Below are 14,935 nucleotides of genomic sequence, written 5' to 3' on the forward strand. Positions count from 1 at the left end.
CCACATACAACATGCCATAGCACAGAGACCACATACAACACACCTCAGCACACACAGACCACATACAACACACCACAGCACACACATAGACCAGATACAACATACCACAGACCACATACAACACACCATACCACACACACCACACCACACACAGACCACATACAACACACCACAGCACAGACCACACACAACACGCCACAGCACACACAGACCACATACAACACACCACAGACCACCTACAACACGCCAGGGCACACACAGACCACATACAACATGCCACAGCACACACGACCACATACAACAAGCCACAGCACACACAGACCACACGCAACACACCACAGCACACAGGGACCACATACAACACACCACAGCACACACAGACCACACACAACACACCACAGCACAGACCACACACAACACACCACAGCACACACAGACCACATACAACACACCTCAACACACAGACCACATACAACACACCACAGCACTCACAGACCAACACACCACAGCACACACAGACCACATACAATACGCCACAGCATGCACAAACCACATATAGCACACCACATACAACACATCACAGCACTCAGACCACACACAACACACCACAGAACACACAGACCACATACAACACGCCACAACACTCACAAACAGCATATAACACACTATACATACCATAGTACAGAAACCACATACAACACACACAGCACACAGAGACCACATACAACACACTATACATACCATAGTACACAAACCACATACAACATGCCACAGCACACAGCACACACACACCACACCACAGCACACACAGACCACACACAACACACCACAGCACAGACCACACACAACACACCACAGCACTCGCAGACCACATACAACACACCTCAGCACACACAGACCACATACAACACACCACAGCACTCACAGACCACATACAACACACCACAGCACACACAGACCACATACAACACGCTACCATACCATAGCATGCAAACCACATGCCACATACAACACACTACACTCACCACAGCCCACACCACACACAAACTACACACACGCTACCCATACCACATACACACCACACCATACACAAACCACACACAACATTACACACATGCCACAGCACACACACACAACATGCTACACACAGCACACACTTCACTGTGACCCCTCCCCTGCACCTGGGCTGAGTCCAGCCGCACCCTTCCTGCTCCAGGAAGAAGCCCCTTGCGGGGCCCTACCCGGGCGCCCCTGCCACAGACACCTGCCCTTGGGGTGAGCGCCCCCCGCAGCTGGACTGGAGCCGCGGGGCGCGTCCAGCCAGGGCCTGTCCACCCGCCCCACCGGAGGCCGCCCAGACCTGCTCAGATGGGGCCACCGAAGCCTCCGAACCCCGAGTCCCCGCCCTCCGGCGCCCATCCTTGTCCCATCTCCCCCCGCACCGAGGGGCGGCTGGGGAACCGCTGGGCCCAGAGGCTGATGAGCGCGGCCTCGCCGCCCCGCCGCCCCACACAGGGTCCCCGGCACGGGTCCGGGGGCCTCCGCACCCGCACCGCGCCCACGAGCAGCTCTGGTGCAGGCGGGTGTCCCCGGCTCCGCCGCCGGTCCCGCAGGGGTGGGCGGCCTGGCCCCCTCCGCGCTCCAGGCTTCCCGTCGGTCACGTGGAGCCCGGGCGGGGCGCGGACCCCTGCCCCCACCCGCGGAGAGCCCCGCCCCGCCCGGAGGCCCGCCCCGCCCTCAGCCGGCGCCGCGCTCGGCGAGCCTGGCAGTGCGGGGCAGCGGCGGTGCCGGCGCGAGGTGAGCCCGCGGGGCCGGGAGGCAGGGGCCGGGCCGGGGCAGGAGGACGGCCTGTGGGGTGCGCGGGAGCGGGCCTGGGGGAGGCGGGCTGCGGGGGGCGCGCGGGGCCCGAGCCTCCGCTCCCATCCCCCAGCCCTCCTCCCCGCGCGTTCTCCGAGATCTGGGGCAGCGCTGGCTCCCTCCGCTGCTGGCGGGCGGCGCCGACTCCAGGAACCGGGACTCGCGCGCAGGCCAGGGCAGCCTTCTCGCCTGGATTGTGGGCGCGGGGGACTTGGACCCCCGGGGGCAGCTGGACCGGTGCCCCGGAGCCGCGCGCGCTCTTTGTTCGGGCTTAGATTGCGCAGATGAGGAACCTGGGAGCCCTGGCTCCTGCGGGGCCACGTGGCCCCTTCCCACCGGGAGCCCTGGAGAGGGGCCCGCCTGTCCAGCTGCCCCCAGGTGCCTGACTTTCCCGGCCCTTGGGGAGCCAGCCCCTCTGCCCCAGGGTTGGCCTGGCTGGGCCCGGTTGGGTGGCTCCCAGTGGCCAGGTGGGGAGCCGGCCTGGCCTGTTTGTGGCCCTGTGACCAGGGCCTCCTTGGAGACCGCTCAGGGCTCCACACACCACAGCCTCACTTGAGGCAGGAGGAGGAGGAAGAGGCTGGGGCTCCCTCCCCCCTGCCTGCCTGGAAGCAGGGCCAGCCCCCAGCTGGGCTTGGCACTGTTCTTGGCCATCTGGGGTTCTGCTTGCAGCCCAAGAGGACGGTGGGGGATCAGGGCTGGGCAGGAGGGGCCCGGGGCCCATGCCGAGGGGCCTGGCCAGCTGCCCCCTCCCAGGTCCCTGCCCCTCCTTCCATCCAGAGCTGCCCAGCCTTTCCCACCAGCCCCAGCAGAAGGCAAGCACCAGCCTCCTCCCACACCAGGCTGTGCCCAAAATAGGAGCGCGCCCAGCTGGGCCTGGCCCACCTGCTCTCCCCTGCCCTGGCAGAGCAGCCCCCGCCCCACCTGGCTGCCCCCACCTGTGCCTGCTGCTTCTCTGAGCTGTTGACACCGTGCAAATGGGCCCCTCCCCCAGTGCTGCAGGGGGCGGGGTTGGGGTTGCCAGAGCTCTAGGCCGGAGGAGCTGGCCCAGGGAGTTGTCACCACTGCCCAACCCAGAACTGTTGCCAGAGGCCCCCAGGCTCAGCCCTCACCTGGCCTCAGTGCCCCCTAGGCTGGGGCGGGGCTGTCAGCCACGGTGAGGGAGGGCAGGGCCAGCAGTGAAGCCAGTGTGCCCTGCTCGGCTGCTGGACTCGGGCCGGCCACGGCGGAGAGCAGGGCCCTGCCTGAGCCGAGACCCCTGGCTAAGGAGCCGCGTCTCCACCCCAGGACAGCTGCTTGGTCGTGTGAGCCCCTGTGGACACTGCTCCCTCCAGCATGAAGGTCCTGCTGCCCGTGCTGCTGGTCGCCCTGCTGGGCGCGGAGCCAGGTAGGCGCCCCTGGGCCCCAGCCCTGGCCCTCCTGCTGGCTTCCTCTCCCTGGCCCAGCCGCCCGGTGGGTCCAGTCTGGGGTCATTTGTCCCTGCTCAGTGCCCTGCCCAGGGGAGAGCCGCCTGGAAGCACTGGGGTTCGGCGGCGGCCCCGGGCTTGACAGGTGCCTCCTCCCGCAGCCCAGCCCCTCATGTGCTTCACGTGCGCCAATCAGAAGAGCAACCTCTACTGCTTGAAGCCCAGCAGCTGCTCCGACTCGGACCAGTACTGCGTGACGGTGTCTGCCGCCGCCGGCATCGGTGAGTGCCGGCTGGGGTGGGGGCCGCCGCCGCCGCCGCCGCCCTCTCCCCTCACCAGCTCCTTTTCCCTCGCAGGGAACGTGGACCTGGGCTACACCCTCAACAAGTACTGCTCCCCCATCTGCCCCGGCCCGAGCATCAACCTCGGGGTGGCCTCCGTGGGCACCCACTGCTGCCAGAGCTCCCTGTGCAACATCAGCGCCGCGCCCCGCGGGCTGCAGGCCAGCGCCCCCCTGCTGGGCCTGGGGCTCCTGCTCAGCCTGCTCTCTGCCCTGCTGCGGCTGGGCCCCTGACCCCTCGGCCTGCCCCCCCCCCAGCTCAGGAAGAGAACCCAGCCCACCCCCGCCCCAGGGCCCCACAGGGTCTCCCCTTCCCCTGGAGCCCACTCCGCCGCCTGCCCAGCCTCCAGGTGGGTCAGCTGCTGGCCCTCTGGCTCAGTGACAGGAGCTTCGCACAGGACCAAGGAGGGGATGAGGGGCCCCGGGTCATGACCTTGTTCCCTGGACACACTGGGGGGCACACGTGCCAGGTGTGGCAGAGGCGTGTCTGGCTGTGTCCAGGCTGCCCAGGGAGGGGCCCCAGTGCAGGGCTCCAGCCCCACCCCAGCCCGCCCTGGAGCCCTGCTGCAGCTTCCAAGCCTCAAATAAACCAGTGTTCTCACCCCTCTCCTCTCCGAGTGGCTGCCTCTGTAGGGGGGGCCTCGGGTCTCTGTGCTGCAGGCCAGTCTGGGCCCCCTGCACCCAGGACGGGTGTGCCACACTGCCCTGCCCCGGCCAGCTGCGCCTTGAAGGCTGGGCGGTCACTGGGTTCCTGCAGGCCAGGGGTGCCGAGGCCAGCAGGGGCGCGGCAGTGGAGGAGTGGGCGTCCGTCCTCGGGCCTGGACACGGCCAGCACCTTCCCAGCCGCGTCCGCACGGGCGCTGTAGTGGGGCAGCTGAGGCCACTTCGGTCTGCACAGCACGCCCTGCAGCCACTGTCCTCTCCCTGGCCCCAGCAGGGAGCAAGGCGGCTCTGAGCCTGCTGGTGCCCGCTGGCCAAAGCCTCTGGGGCGCATGCTGGGGTCCTCTGCACCGAAGGAGCTGGGGCCAAGGCTGCGGCCGCCCCACCCCTGTGATCCCGAGTGGAAACACTGGAGGCCCGAGAGAGGAATCTTCTCCCAGACGCCCCCAGGGAAGGCGTCTCCACCGCTCTCCCCGGAGTCTACACAGCAAGGTGCAGGCGCCTTGGTGTGGAGACTGAGCCACGTGGGCCCTGTGTGAGGAGGCTGCACCCAGAGGCCTTGCCTGGAGCGTGGAGTCCGCTCCAGGGACACGAGGCGGGGGGACAGCGCCTGGCCCTGGTGGTGACTTGGGGCACGGTTAGACCAATGGTATTTCAGAGGCCCGCGGAGGTGAAGCTGTTCCCCCTCCTGGAGTCCCTCTGCCGGGGGTTAGAGGACAAAGTGCCTTTGGGACAGCGATCAGAGGCGGTGCTGACCCTCCCTGGGCCAGCAGCAGGTGGGTGGGGCAGAGGTGCCCCTGGAGGGGGAGTGGAGGGGAGGAAGAGGCGGGCCTGAGAGGCTGAGTTTTGATTTCCTGAAGCCTGGGGGAGGGGCTTCCCTGCACCAGCGCTGCCGGGGCCTGGGGCCTCCCCCTTGGCTCCCCGGGAACTTCAAGCTAGGACCTCCCGCCCTGCCCTGGCAGCCCAGGCCCCTCCCTCAGAGCAGCCCCGACTTCTGGCGTCTTCCCCATCTCCTCCTGGAAGATGGGAGACCCTTCTCTTCCCTCCTCCCTGCTCAGCCCCCACAGCAAGTGCCCTGGGAGGCCCCACCCCACCCCCGTGTGCAGAGACCACAGCAGGGCCTGGTGGCTGAGGCCTCTCCAGGGCCAGCAGGGAGCGCAGAGGCTGCTGGGGCGGGCAGTTGGGGGGCACAGCAGCACCGGGGGACAAACGGACAGCTGCCTCGGGGGCCGCGGGCTGCGTGCTACGGCTGTGCCCACGGCGTCGTGGGGGCTGTGGTGAGCTGGGGCACCAGCCTGGTGGGAGGCCCACCCTGTCTCTCTGATCTGTGACCCAGGGAGGGCTGGGCCCAGCCCAGAGGCCACCCACGTGCTGTGGAACCCTGAGGGCCAGGCCCCGTTAATGCGGGCAGGAGGGGGGTCCCTGGAGCTGAGCAGTGGGGCCGCTGGGCCCGTGCTCGTCTGGAATCAGGCAGGTCCCAGAGCCCCTGGATCCCCACTCTGGGGAGGCCCTGACAGAGGGCAGCACTGCCCGCCGCGTGGGGGGGACAGGTGAGGAGGGGGGCTGCAGGGAGCAGAGGGGGGAGGCCGTTTCTCCCCCTCTGCCGCCCTCGTCCACCATGCCGAGGGCAGGGGCCGAAAGCGGCGGACTGGAAAAGCAAAGCACAAGAAGCCACGCGACTCAGAGGCTGCGGCCAAGTCCCAGCCCAGGCCTGAGCTGCCGCTCCCAGCAGGTGCGCGCTCGGCTCCCGGGGTCCACACCTCTGCTCTCCCGGCTGGGGGAGCTCCCTTCCCTGCCCAGGCTCACAAGCGCAGGCACCTCGTCCCCTCCACTCCCCGACCCCTCCCTCCAGGCCGCACACCCTGCAGTGTGGCCCCAGGTTCAGTTCGTGCCGGCTGAGGGGAAGAAGCATCTCTGGCCTCCTCCTCGGCCTGGGGCCTGGGAAGGGCTGGGGGGCACCACCCTGGGCAGGAGGGGTCCTGAGGCAGGGGACGGGCCCCCTGGGGAGCGCCTGGAGGGGAGAATTTGCCCCGACCTTGGGGCCCCTGCAAGGCCATCCCTGGTTTCCTCTTGTAGGAAGAACCTGCCTCCCGCTACCGCCTGGGAGTCTGCAGGAAGTGGGGGGTGAGGGGTGAGGGGCCGCGTGCCTGTGGGGGAGGAATTCTCCCGCTGACTCACGGGGAGGTGTCTGGGCTCTGAGTTTCGTTTTCCCGGTGCGCAGGGGTTGAGGAGAGGAATCAGGCTGGAGGTCGGGTAGCCGTGCCTGGGAGGGGCGGGCCCAGCGCCGCTGCCTCCGAGCCACGGCTGCGCGGCCCGCAGGTGCCGTTGGGGAGCAGGGGCCTCTCCCTGCGTGTGGGCACCTGGAGCCCCCTAGGCCCCCCACGCAGGACCGAGTCAGCATTGGGTCCCACCCCTGGCAGACTCCGCGGCTTCCAGGCGATGACGGCCCCAGCGGCAGAGCTGGAGGCTTGGGGCTCAGAAGGCCCCGGCAGAGGGCTAAGCCGCTGCCTGCAGTCCCGGCGTCTCCGGCATCTGCTGGTTTGAGCCTGTGCTCCTCTTGGAACAAAGGGCTTCTTGGATGTAAATAGAGAAACTCCCATCTGTGTTCTCCCCTGAAGGTATCAGACTGGGGGAAGCCTGGAAGGATGGGCTGGACCCCCTGGAGAATCTTGGGGGGGGGTATTTGAATGCAGATAGCAGGCAGAGGGGCGGGGTTAACCTGGCAGGTCGGGTAGGAGGGGCAGGGCAGGATGGGAACACTGGGATGCCCCTGAAAGGGGCAACAAGTAGGTCTTTAAAAAAAAAAAAACCACTTGGCATCCAGCCCCCAGTCCTTTCCAGAATGTTCTGGGTCTGTTCGGGAGGGGTGGGTGTTTGGCACAGCTGTTCGGGTGTGGTTAGGACGCTCTGTCCTGTGTGCCAGCTCCACTCCCAATTCCAGTTTCCTCTCACGGTGAACCTGTTAGGAAGTCAGCTATGAGCTTATGTGTGTGTGACATAAAGGCCTAAAGAGAAGACGTCTATGTCCAGCATATGCATCTGCATCTCAAAGTCATCCCGATAACATTTCAGGGACAGCCCAGTTCCCATCCTGCCCTGCCCCTTCTACCTGGTGACCTGCCAGGTGGGGGTCCCCGCCCCTTCTGCCTGACAATCTTCCACAGTCTCCCAGATGCAGCCCAGTATCTGCATCTCAAACACCCTGCTCCGGATCCCCATTCTCCAGGGGGTCCTGCTCACCCTTCCTCTGAACCCAGGACAGAGCCAGCTAGGCTTCCTCCTGTCTGATACCTTCAGGGGAAAACTCAGAAGTTTTTCTATTTACATCCAAAAAGCCCTTTGTTCCAAGAGGAGCAGAGGTCCTTAAAAACCCCAGCCTCGACTGGACTGCACGCTCAGCCCTCTGCGTCTCCGCTGATCCACCCTCCTGGTCTGCCCAGGTGTACTCTCTCCACTCAACCATGTAACCTCGCCCCCCCCCCGCCCCCGCCCCTGCAGTCCAAGAGACTGCACTCTCTCAGGTCCTGTCTGGAGAGGTGCCCATCCATCCTTATGGATGTCCCTTCCCTAATAAACCTTGCTATTTTACCTCCCACTACTCTGTCTCACGTCTGAATTCTTTCCTGCGTGAAGACAAGAACCCTGCATTTCTCCGGTAACAAACCCTGTAACACTGGGAACACTGGCTGCGGTGGCTGAGCCCCTGCCCCCTTGGAGAGACCGATGAAGTTCCTGGCTCCTGGCTTTGGCCTGGCCCAGCCCTGGCTGTTGTGGGCACTGGGGAGTCAGCTTATAGGAGAGCTCTCTCTCTCTCACTCTCTCTCTCACTCACTCTCTCGCTCTCTCTCTCCCCCTCTCCCCCCTCCCTCTCTCTCCTCTCCTTTCTCTCTCTTTCTGCCAAGCATCTTTAAAGAGACTGAGAAGACACCTGCACAGCCAGCTTGTACTATGCCCTTATTATCCATTAATACTGCTAGAAAATATTATTATTTGAATGTAACCTAAAGTGTAACCACATTAGCTTGTTAGGCAACTAGTAGTAGTAATAAGCAATGCTAGGTGTCGTTGACTTTATAGTATGGATTATGTTAGATGTGGAGCTAAGTAGTCCAGTGATTGAATGACCCGCACCACTGCCCGTTCCTGGCACTCGCTATCGTATACTCCGCTTCCCTCCATCTGCCAGATGTGACCCTACCCTGACCGGGGTCCAGGAATGTACAGTAACTGCCTATGCCTGTAAGGTTCAAAGCTTCAGATAACAACCAGCCACTACCCCAGTCGGAGTCGGAGGTGATGTCGGGACTTATCAGAAGTGTCAACTTGATCTATAGCATTCCCTAAAGCCTGCTTGGACATGATAATAAAAGCTCTGTAAGAATCGGGCTCGGGGCTTCTGGGATGCATCCTCCCCTGGCGGCACTGAGAGGCCCGGGTTCGAACTCGTAATAAAAACGACCCTGCTATGTGCTTCAACTTCGGTCTCTGGTGGTGTGATTTTCGGGGGACCACGGGCTGTAGGCATAACAAATTTTGGGGGCTCGTCCCAGGATTCACCGAAGCCCACCCAGACTCCTCGTTGAAGGGTCGTGGAAGGACCCGTCCAGGTGAGTTTGCCGGCATCGTCTTTGTGTAGTCGACTGTATTATCTGAGTTGCCTATAGGTTCTGTATCTGGGCCGATGAAAAGTCCTGGCGGACGCGCTATAGGACTGGCGGCGGGGCCGCTGGGAGACGTTCCTCGGACCCCTTCTGGGACCATCAGTGCAAACTGTGGTCCCTCTGGTCGGGCAGAGACAGCCCAACGCGCCTGCGATCTGCATCTGTGTGTCCGTGTGGTCGCGTGTTCCGCCGAAAGCTTTCAGTTTGAGGCTGTTATTTTTCAGGTTACCACTTTTGGATGAGAAAAGAGAACAGCCACTCTACACGTTCCCGCTTTGTTCCTTTATCTGACTAACCTCACCTTCCTTCCAAAAATCCCCCTTTATAACCAGGGGTCGTAGGTCCACGATGGGGCAGACGCAGACCACCCCCTCACCATCATAATGGATCATTTCAGAGTCGTGAGGAATAGAGCTTCTAGTTTAAGCGTGGAAGTCAGGAAGGACACACTCCCACTCTCTGCAGGTCAGTGGCCAGCTTTTGGTGTTGGATGGCCTGCAGAGGACACTCTCGACCGGTCAGTCGTACGCAGGGTTAAAGAGAAAATCTTTCTCCCAGAACCGGATGGCTACCCAGATCAAATCCCCTACATTCTTGTCTGGCAAGATCTAATAGATAACCCGCCGGCCTGGCTGGTGCTTTTCCTCCCCGCAGCTAAAATTCTAGCCCTACAGCACACAGGAGCGGGCAAGTCCGCAAAACCCGCACCCTAAGGGAGGCCGCCGCTAAACCCCGAGCCACTAAACCCTCAGCCCCTCTTTACCCGGTCCTGCCTGACAGTTCAGATCCCCAACCCCTTGACCCTCCTCCATACCTTCTCCCTCATCCTAGGCCTGCAGAGCCGGTGAACGAGGGGGCACGGGCAGCCCCACTGGAGGGAGAGAAGCAGGGGCTGACTCAGGGGGGCCAGCAGAAAGGACGAGGGGTCACACCCAACGAGCGACGAGCCCGCGCCATCCCGACTCCACGGTGGCCCTACCGTTACGAGAAATCGGGCCGCCCGATGGCACCGGGAACCCCAGACTTCAGTATTGGCCCTTCTCCACCAGTGACCTCTATAATTGGAAGACTCAAAATGCCCGTTTTTCTGACAATCCCAAAGATTTGATTTCTCTTTTAGATAGCGTTATGTTTACTCATCAGCCCACCTGGGATGACTGCCAACAACTCCTCCAAATCCTGTTCACCACGGAGGAACGAGAACAAATCCAGTTAGAAGCCAGGAAATCGGTTCCTGGCGACGATGGTCAACCCACCGCCAACCCAGATTTAATCAGCGATGCTTTTCCTCTGACCAGACCCCCACAAGATGGCTGGGACTACACACGGCAGAAGGTAGGGCACGGCTGCGGGTTTATCGCCAGACTCTAATGGCGGGTCTCCGGGCAGCGGCACGCAAGCCCACTGATTTGGCCAAAGTATATGCAGTTAATCAAGGAAAGACAGAGTCCCCTTCAGGGTATTTAGAAAGATGAATGGAAGCCTTTGGACAGTTCACGCCTATGGATCCAGAGGCCCCCGAAAATCAAGCAGCCGTAGTTATGTCGTTTGTAAACCAGGCTGCTCCGGACAAGTTACAAAGATTAGAAGACCTGGAGGGAAAGAGCATCCAGGATTTACTCAGGATTGCTCAGAGGGTTTCTAATAACAGGGATGCCCCCGAAGAGAAGCAGGTGAGGGCAACAGAAAGGATGACGAGGGTACTGGTGCCGCAGTTCAAGGGAGGCAGCCGCAGGGGGATTCCACACGCCCAAAAGCACCCTATAAAAATTTAGATAAAGACCAGTGTGCCTATTGTAAGGAGGTTGGCCATCGGGTTAGAGACTGTCCGAAAAAAGAAAAGAGCCAAGCCAGGCCGATGGCAGGAGATGCCCTCCACGCAACCCCCTGCTGTACTAGTGACCCAAGATTCTGGACTGGGGGGATGGGGTTTGGATCCCCTCCCCGAACCTAGGGGAACTCTACAAGTGGAGGGGAATCCCGTCCAGTTTTTAGTAGACACGGGAGCCCAGCACTCAGTTCTCACCAGCCCCCGAGGGAAGCTACCAGCCACCTCTTCTTGGGTGCAAGGAGCCACAGGGATCAAAAAGTACCCGTGGACAACTAAAAGAACTGTGGACCTGGGGACCAACAGAGTGTCCCGTTCTTTCTTGGTCATCCCTGAAAGTCCATACCCCCTTCTGGGGAGAGACTTACTAACTAAAATTGGAGCCCAAATTTGCTTCCTACCTGATGGGCCAGAGGTGACGGATTCACAAGGTGGACCAGTTTCAATATTAACTCTGTCCCTGGAAGATGAGTACCGCATTCACCAACAACCTGAGGAGCCCGGACAAGGAATTGACCGGTGGGTCCAGCGCTTCCCGGAGGTGTGGGCTGAGACCGGGGGAATGGGACTGGCCGCCCACCGGCTGGCCATATACAGAGAGACAAAACCTGGAGCAGATCCGGTCCAGGTTCAACAATACCTATGCCCCTAGAAGCAAGAGTGGGAATTACACCCCACATTCAGCGCCTCCTAGACCAGGGAGTTCTGCGACTGTGCCAATCGGCCTGGAACACGCCTCTACTGCCAGTGCGTAAGCCCACCACAGGGGACTATCGGCCCGTACAGGACTTGAGGGAGGTTAACAAAAGAACTGTTGATATCCATCGAACAGTGCCAAACCCCTACACCCTTCTTAGTGCTCTCAGTCCCGAAAAACAATGGTATACTGTTTTAGATCTAAAGGATGCCTTTTTTAGCTTACCCCTAGCACCTAAGAGCCAAGAGCTTTCGCCTTCGAATGGACGGACCCAGAAAGAGGCATCAACGGACAGCTAACTTGGACACGGCTGCCACAAGGGTTTAAAAACTCTCCCACCCTATTTGATGAGGCTCTTCGTGAAGACCTGAGTGAGTACCGACAGACACACCTAACCCTCTCACAATCTGTAGATGACCTGCTGATAGCAGCACGGACCCCCGAGGAATGCGCCGAGGAACGGAGGGCCTCCTGCACACTTTGGGGAGCCTGGGCTACAGAGCACCCGCTCAAAAGGCCCAGCTCGGCGAGAGCGAGGTAACATACCTGGGGTACCTACTGAAAGGGGGGCAATGATGGCTGACCCCTGCACGCAAGCAGACTGTGCTCCGAGTCCCCCAACCGCAGCCGCAACGACAGGTTCGGGAGTTTTGGGGGTCAGCCGGGTTCTGCCGATTGTGGATTCCTGGATTCGCCGAACTGGCCAGACCTCTGTACTTAGCGGCCTGGATCAGCGACCTTTTCAGTGGACAGAGGAGGCCGAGCAGGCCTGTCACCGGATAAACACTGTGTTGCTTTCAGCCCCAGCATTGGGACTCCCCGTCGCCTCCAAGCCCCTCCAGCTGTTGGTGGGCGAAAACAAAGGAATAGCAAAGGGAGTTCTGACTCAACGCAGAGGCCCTTGGAAGCGGCCTGTTGCATATTTATCAAAAACACTTGATTCTGTAGCTGCTGGATGCCACCTTGCCTCAGAATAATAGCGGCTGCTGCTCTGATGGTCAGAGATGCAGACAAATGACCACGGGGCAGGGATGGACCACGGGGCAGGGATTGACCACGGGGCAGGGATGGACCACGGGGCAGGGATGGACCACGGGGCAGGGATTGACCACGGGCAGGGATTGACCACGGGGCAGGGATGGACCACGGGGCAGGGATTGACCACGGGGCAGGGATGGACCATGGGGCAGGGATGGACCACGGGGCAGGGATTGACCACGGGGCAGGGATGGACCACGGGGCAGGGATGGACCACGGGGCAGGGATTGACCACGGGGCAGGGATGGACCACGGGGCAGGGATTGACCACGGGGCAGGGATGGACCACGGGGCAGGGATGGACCACGGGGCAGGGATTGACCACGGGGCAGGGATGGACCACGGGGCAGGGATGGACCACGGGGCAGGGATTGACCACGGGGCAGGGATTGACCACGGGGCAGGGATGGACCACGGGGCAGGGACTGACCACGGGGCAGGGATGGACCACGGGGCAGGGATTGACCACGGGGCAGGGATTGACCACGGGGCAGGGATGGACCACGGGGCAGGGATGGACCACGGGGCGGGGATTGACCACGGGGCGGGGATTGCAGGTTACGACGCCCCATGCCATTGAGGGCCTGCTCAAGCAGCCTCCCGACAGGTGGCTCAGTAACGCCCGGTCACCCACTACCAAGGACTGTTACTAAATCCTCTCGGAATTTTCTTCCAGCCACCGACCGCCCGTAACCCCACCTCCCTGCTCCCTGACCCGGACCTGGAGGCCCCACTCCATGATTGTGCCGAGGTGTTAGCCCAGGTGCACGGAGTAAGACAAGACCTACGAGATCAGCCCTGCCCAACACTGAGGTTACCTGGTTTACCGACGGGAGCAGCTTCGTGCATCAAGGACAGAGGTGTGCGGGGCAGCGGTGGGCTCAGAGACTGAGGTAATACGGGCCGAGCCCCTGCCGGCAGACACCTCGGCACAGAGAGCGGAACTGATAGCCCTAACCCAGGCCTTAGAACTAGGACAGGGAAAAAGACGCACGGTCTACACTGATGGCCGGTACGCCTTTGCCGCCGCCCATATACGTGGGGCTATATATCGGGAAAGAGGTCTCCTGACCGCAGAGGGAAAAACCATAAAGAACAAAGGAGAAATCTTAGCTCTCCTAGCTGCTTTATGGGAGCCAAAAAGATTGGCAATTGTGCATTGCCCGGGCCACCAAAAACCTATAGACCCCGTGTCAAGGGGCAATTATTTTGCTGATCAGACTGCTAAGAAAATAGCTATGTCCCCAATTCAGGCCATAGTCGTGCAATTCCCTGATCCAGGACCAGGAACTTGCCTCCCACACCTGAGCACGCCGAAGAAGATCTGCAATGGGTAAAACACTCCCTGGGGCACAGCTTCTTGATGGGTGGTGGAGAGACTCTGAATGTCGCATCATACTCCCCGAAAAACTAGGAGAAAGAGTATTACAAAAAATCCACCACAGCACCCGCCTAGGCACCAGGAGGATGCAGGACTTACTGAGACAGATGAAACTACAAATAAAAGAGGCCCCCGGCAAAATTGACCAAACTGTTGCCAAATGCAAAGTCTGTCAACTCACAAATGCAGGAAAGAACGCTCAAACCCAGGAGCAGGACGGCGAGGGGACAAGCCGGGGTCCTACTGGGAAGTAGATTTCACCGAAGCAAAACCGGGAAAATATGGGTATAAATATTTACTAGTTTTCATAGACACCTTTTCAGGATGGGTCGAGGCCTTCCCTACAAAGAGCGAAATGGCTCACACAGTGGCTAAGAAGCTACTGGAGGACATCCTACCAGGTATGGACTCCCAGCGATGCCTGGTTCAGATAACGGACCTGCGTTCGTTTCTGAGGTGAGTCAGGGGTTGGCTTCCATACTAGGGGCGGATTGGAAATCACATTGTGCCTACAGGCCCCAAAGCTCAGGACAGGTAGAGAGGATGAATAGAACATTAAAAGAGACTAGCCGGCGCCGTGGCTCACTAGGCTAATCCTCCGCCTTGTGGCGCCAGCACACCAGGTTCTAGTCCCGGTTGGGGCGCCGGATTCTGTCCCAGTTGCCCCTCTTCCAGGCCAGCTCTCTGCTGTGGCCAGGGAGTGCAGTGGAGGATGGCCCAAGCGCTTGGGCCCTGCACCCCATGGGAGACCAGGAGAAGCACCTGGCTCCTGCCATCGGATCAGTGCAGTGCACCAGCCGCGACGGCCATTGGAGGGTGAACCAACGGCAAAGAAAGACCTTTCTCTCTGTCTCTCTCTCTCACTGTCCACTCTGCCTGTCAAAAAATAAAAAAAAAAGAGACTAACCAAATTGACCATGGAGACCAGCGCAAATTGGGTAGCCATCCTCCCCTACGCTCTGTACAGAGTCCGTAATTCCCCCTTTAAGCTGGGACTCACCCCATATGAAATACTATATGGTTGGCCACCTCCCATAATACCTGATCTAAAAGAAAACTTAGTTAAGCAA

At 60.9% G+C, this 14,935-nt stretch overlaps 1 protein-coding gene and 1 long non-coding RNA gene across 2 annotated transcripts; one reads left to right on the top strand and one right to left on the bottom strand.

The window, feature by feature from the left end:
* Window positions 1-1,767: 1,767 nt before the first annotated feature.
* Window positions 1,768-4,205, top strand: LY6E (lymphocyte antigen 6 family member E). The gene is made up of 4 exons (XM_051831021.3): window positions 1,768-1,797; window positions 3,142-3,241; window positions 3,422-3,541; window positions 3,617-4,205. The coding sequence occupies exons 2-4, from the start codon at window positions 3,190-3,192 to the stop codon at window positions 3,832-3,834; spliced, it is 390 nt and encodes a 129-aa protein (XP_051686981.1). The 5' UTR covers window positions 1,768-1,797; window positions 3,142-3,189; the 3' UTR covers window positions 3,835-4,205.
* Window positions 3,848-7,615, bottom strand: LOC149126367 (uncharacterized). Its single transcript, XR_016236047.1, has 2 exons — window positions 7,074-7,615; window positions 3,848-6,979 (listed from the first exon to the last, which is right to left on the bottom strand). It is a non-coding gene; the product is annotated as an uncharacterized LOC149126367 (long non-coding RNA).
* Window positions 7,616-14,935: the final 7,320 nt, after the last annotated feature.

The sequence above is a fragment of the Oryctolagus cuniculus genome, chromosome 6, assembly GCF_051225735.1.
Source record: "Oryctolagus cuniculus isolate XC-2025 breed Fujian yellow rabbit chromosome 6, ASM5122573v1, whole genome shotgun sequence".
Lineage (NCBI taxonomy): Eukaryota > Metazoa > Chordata > Mammalia > Lagomorpha > Leporidae > Oryctolagus > Oryctolagus cuniculus.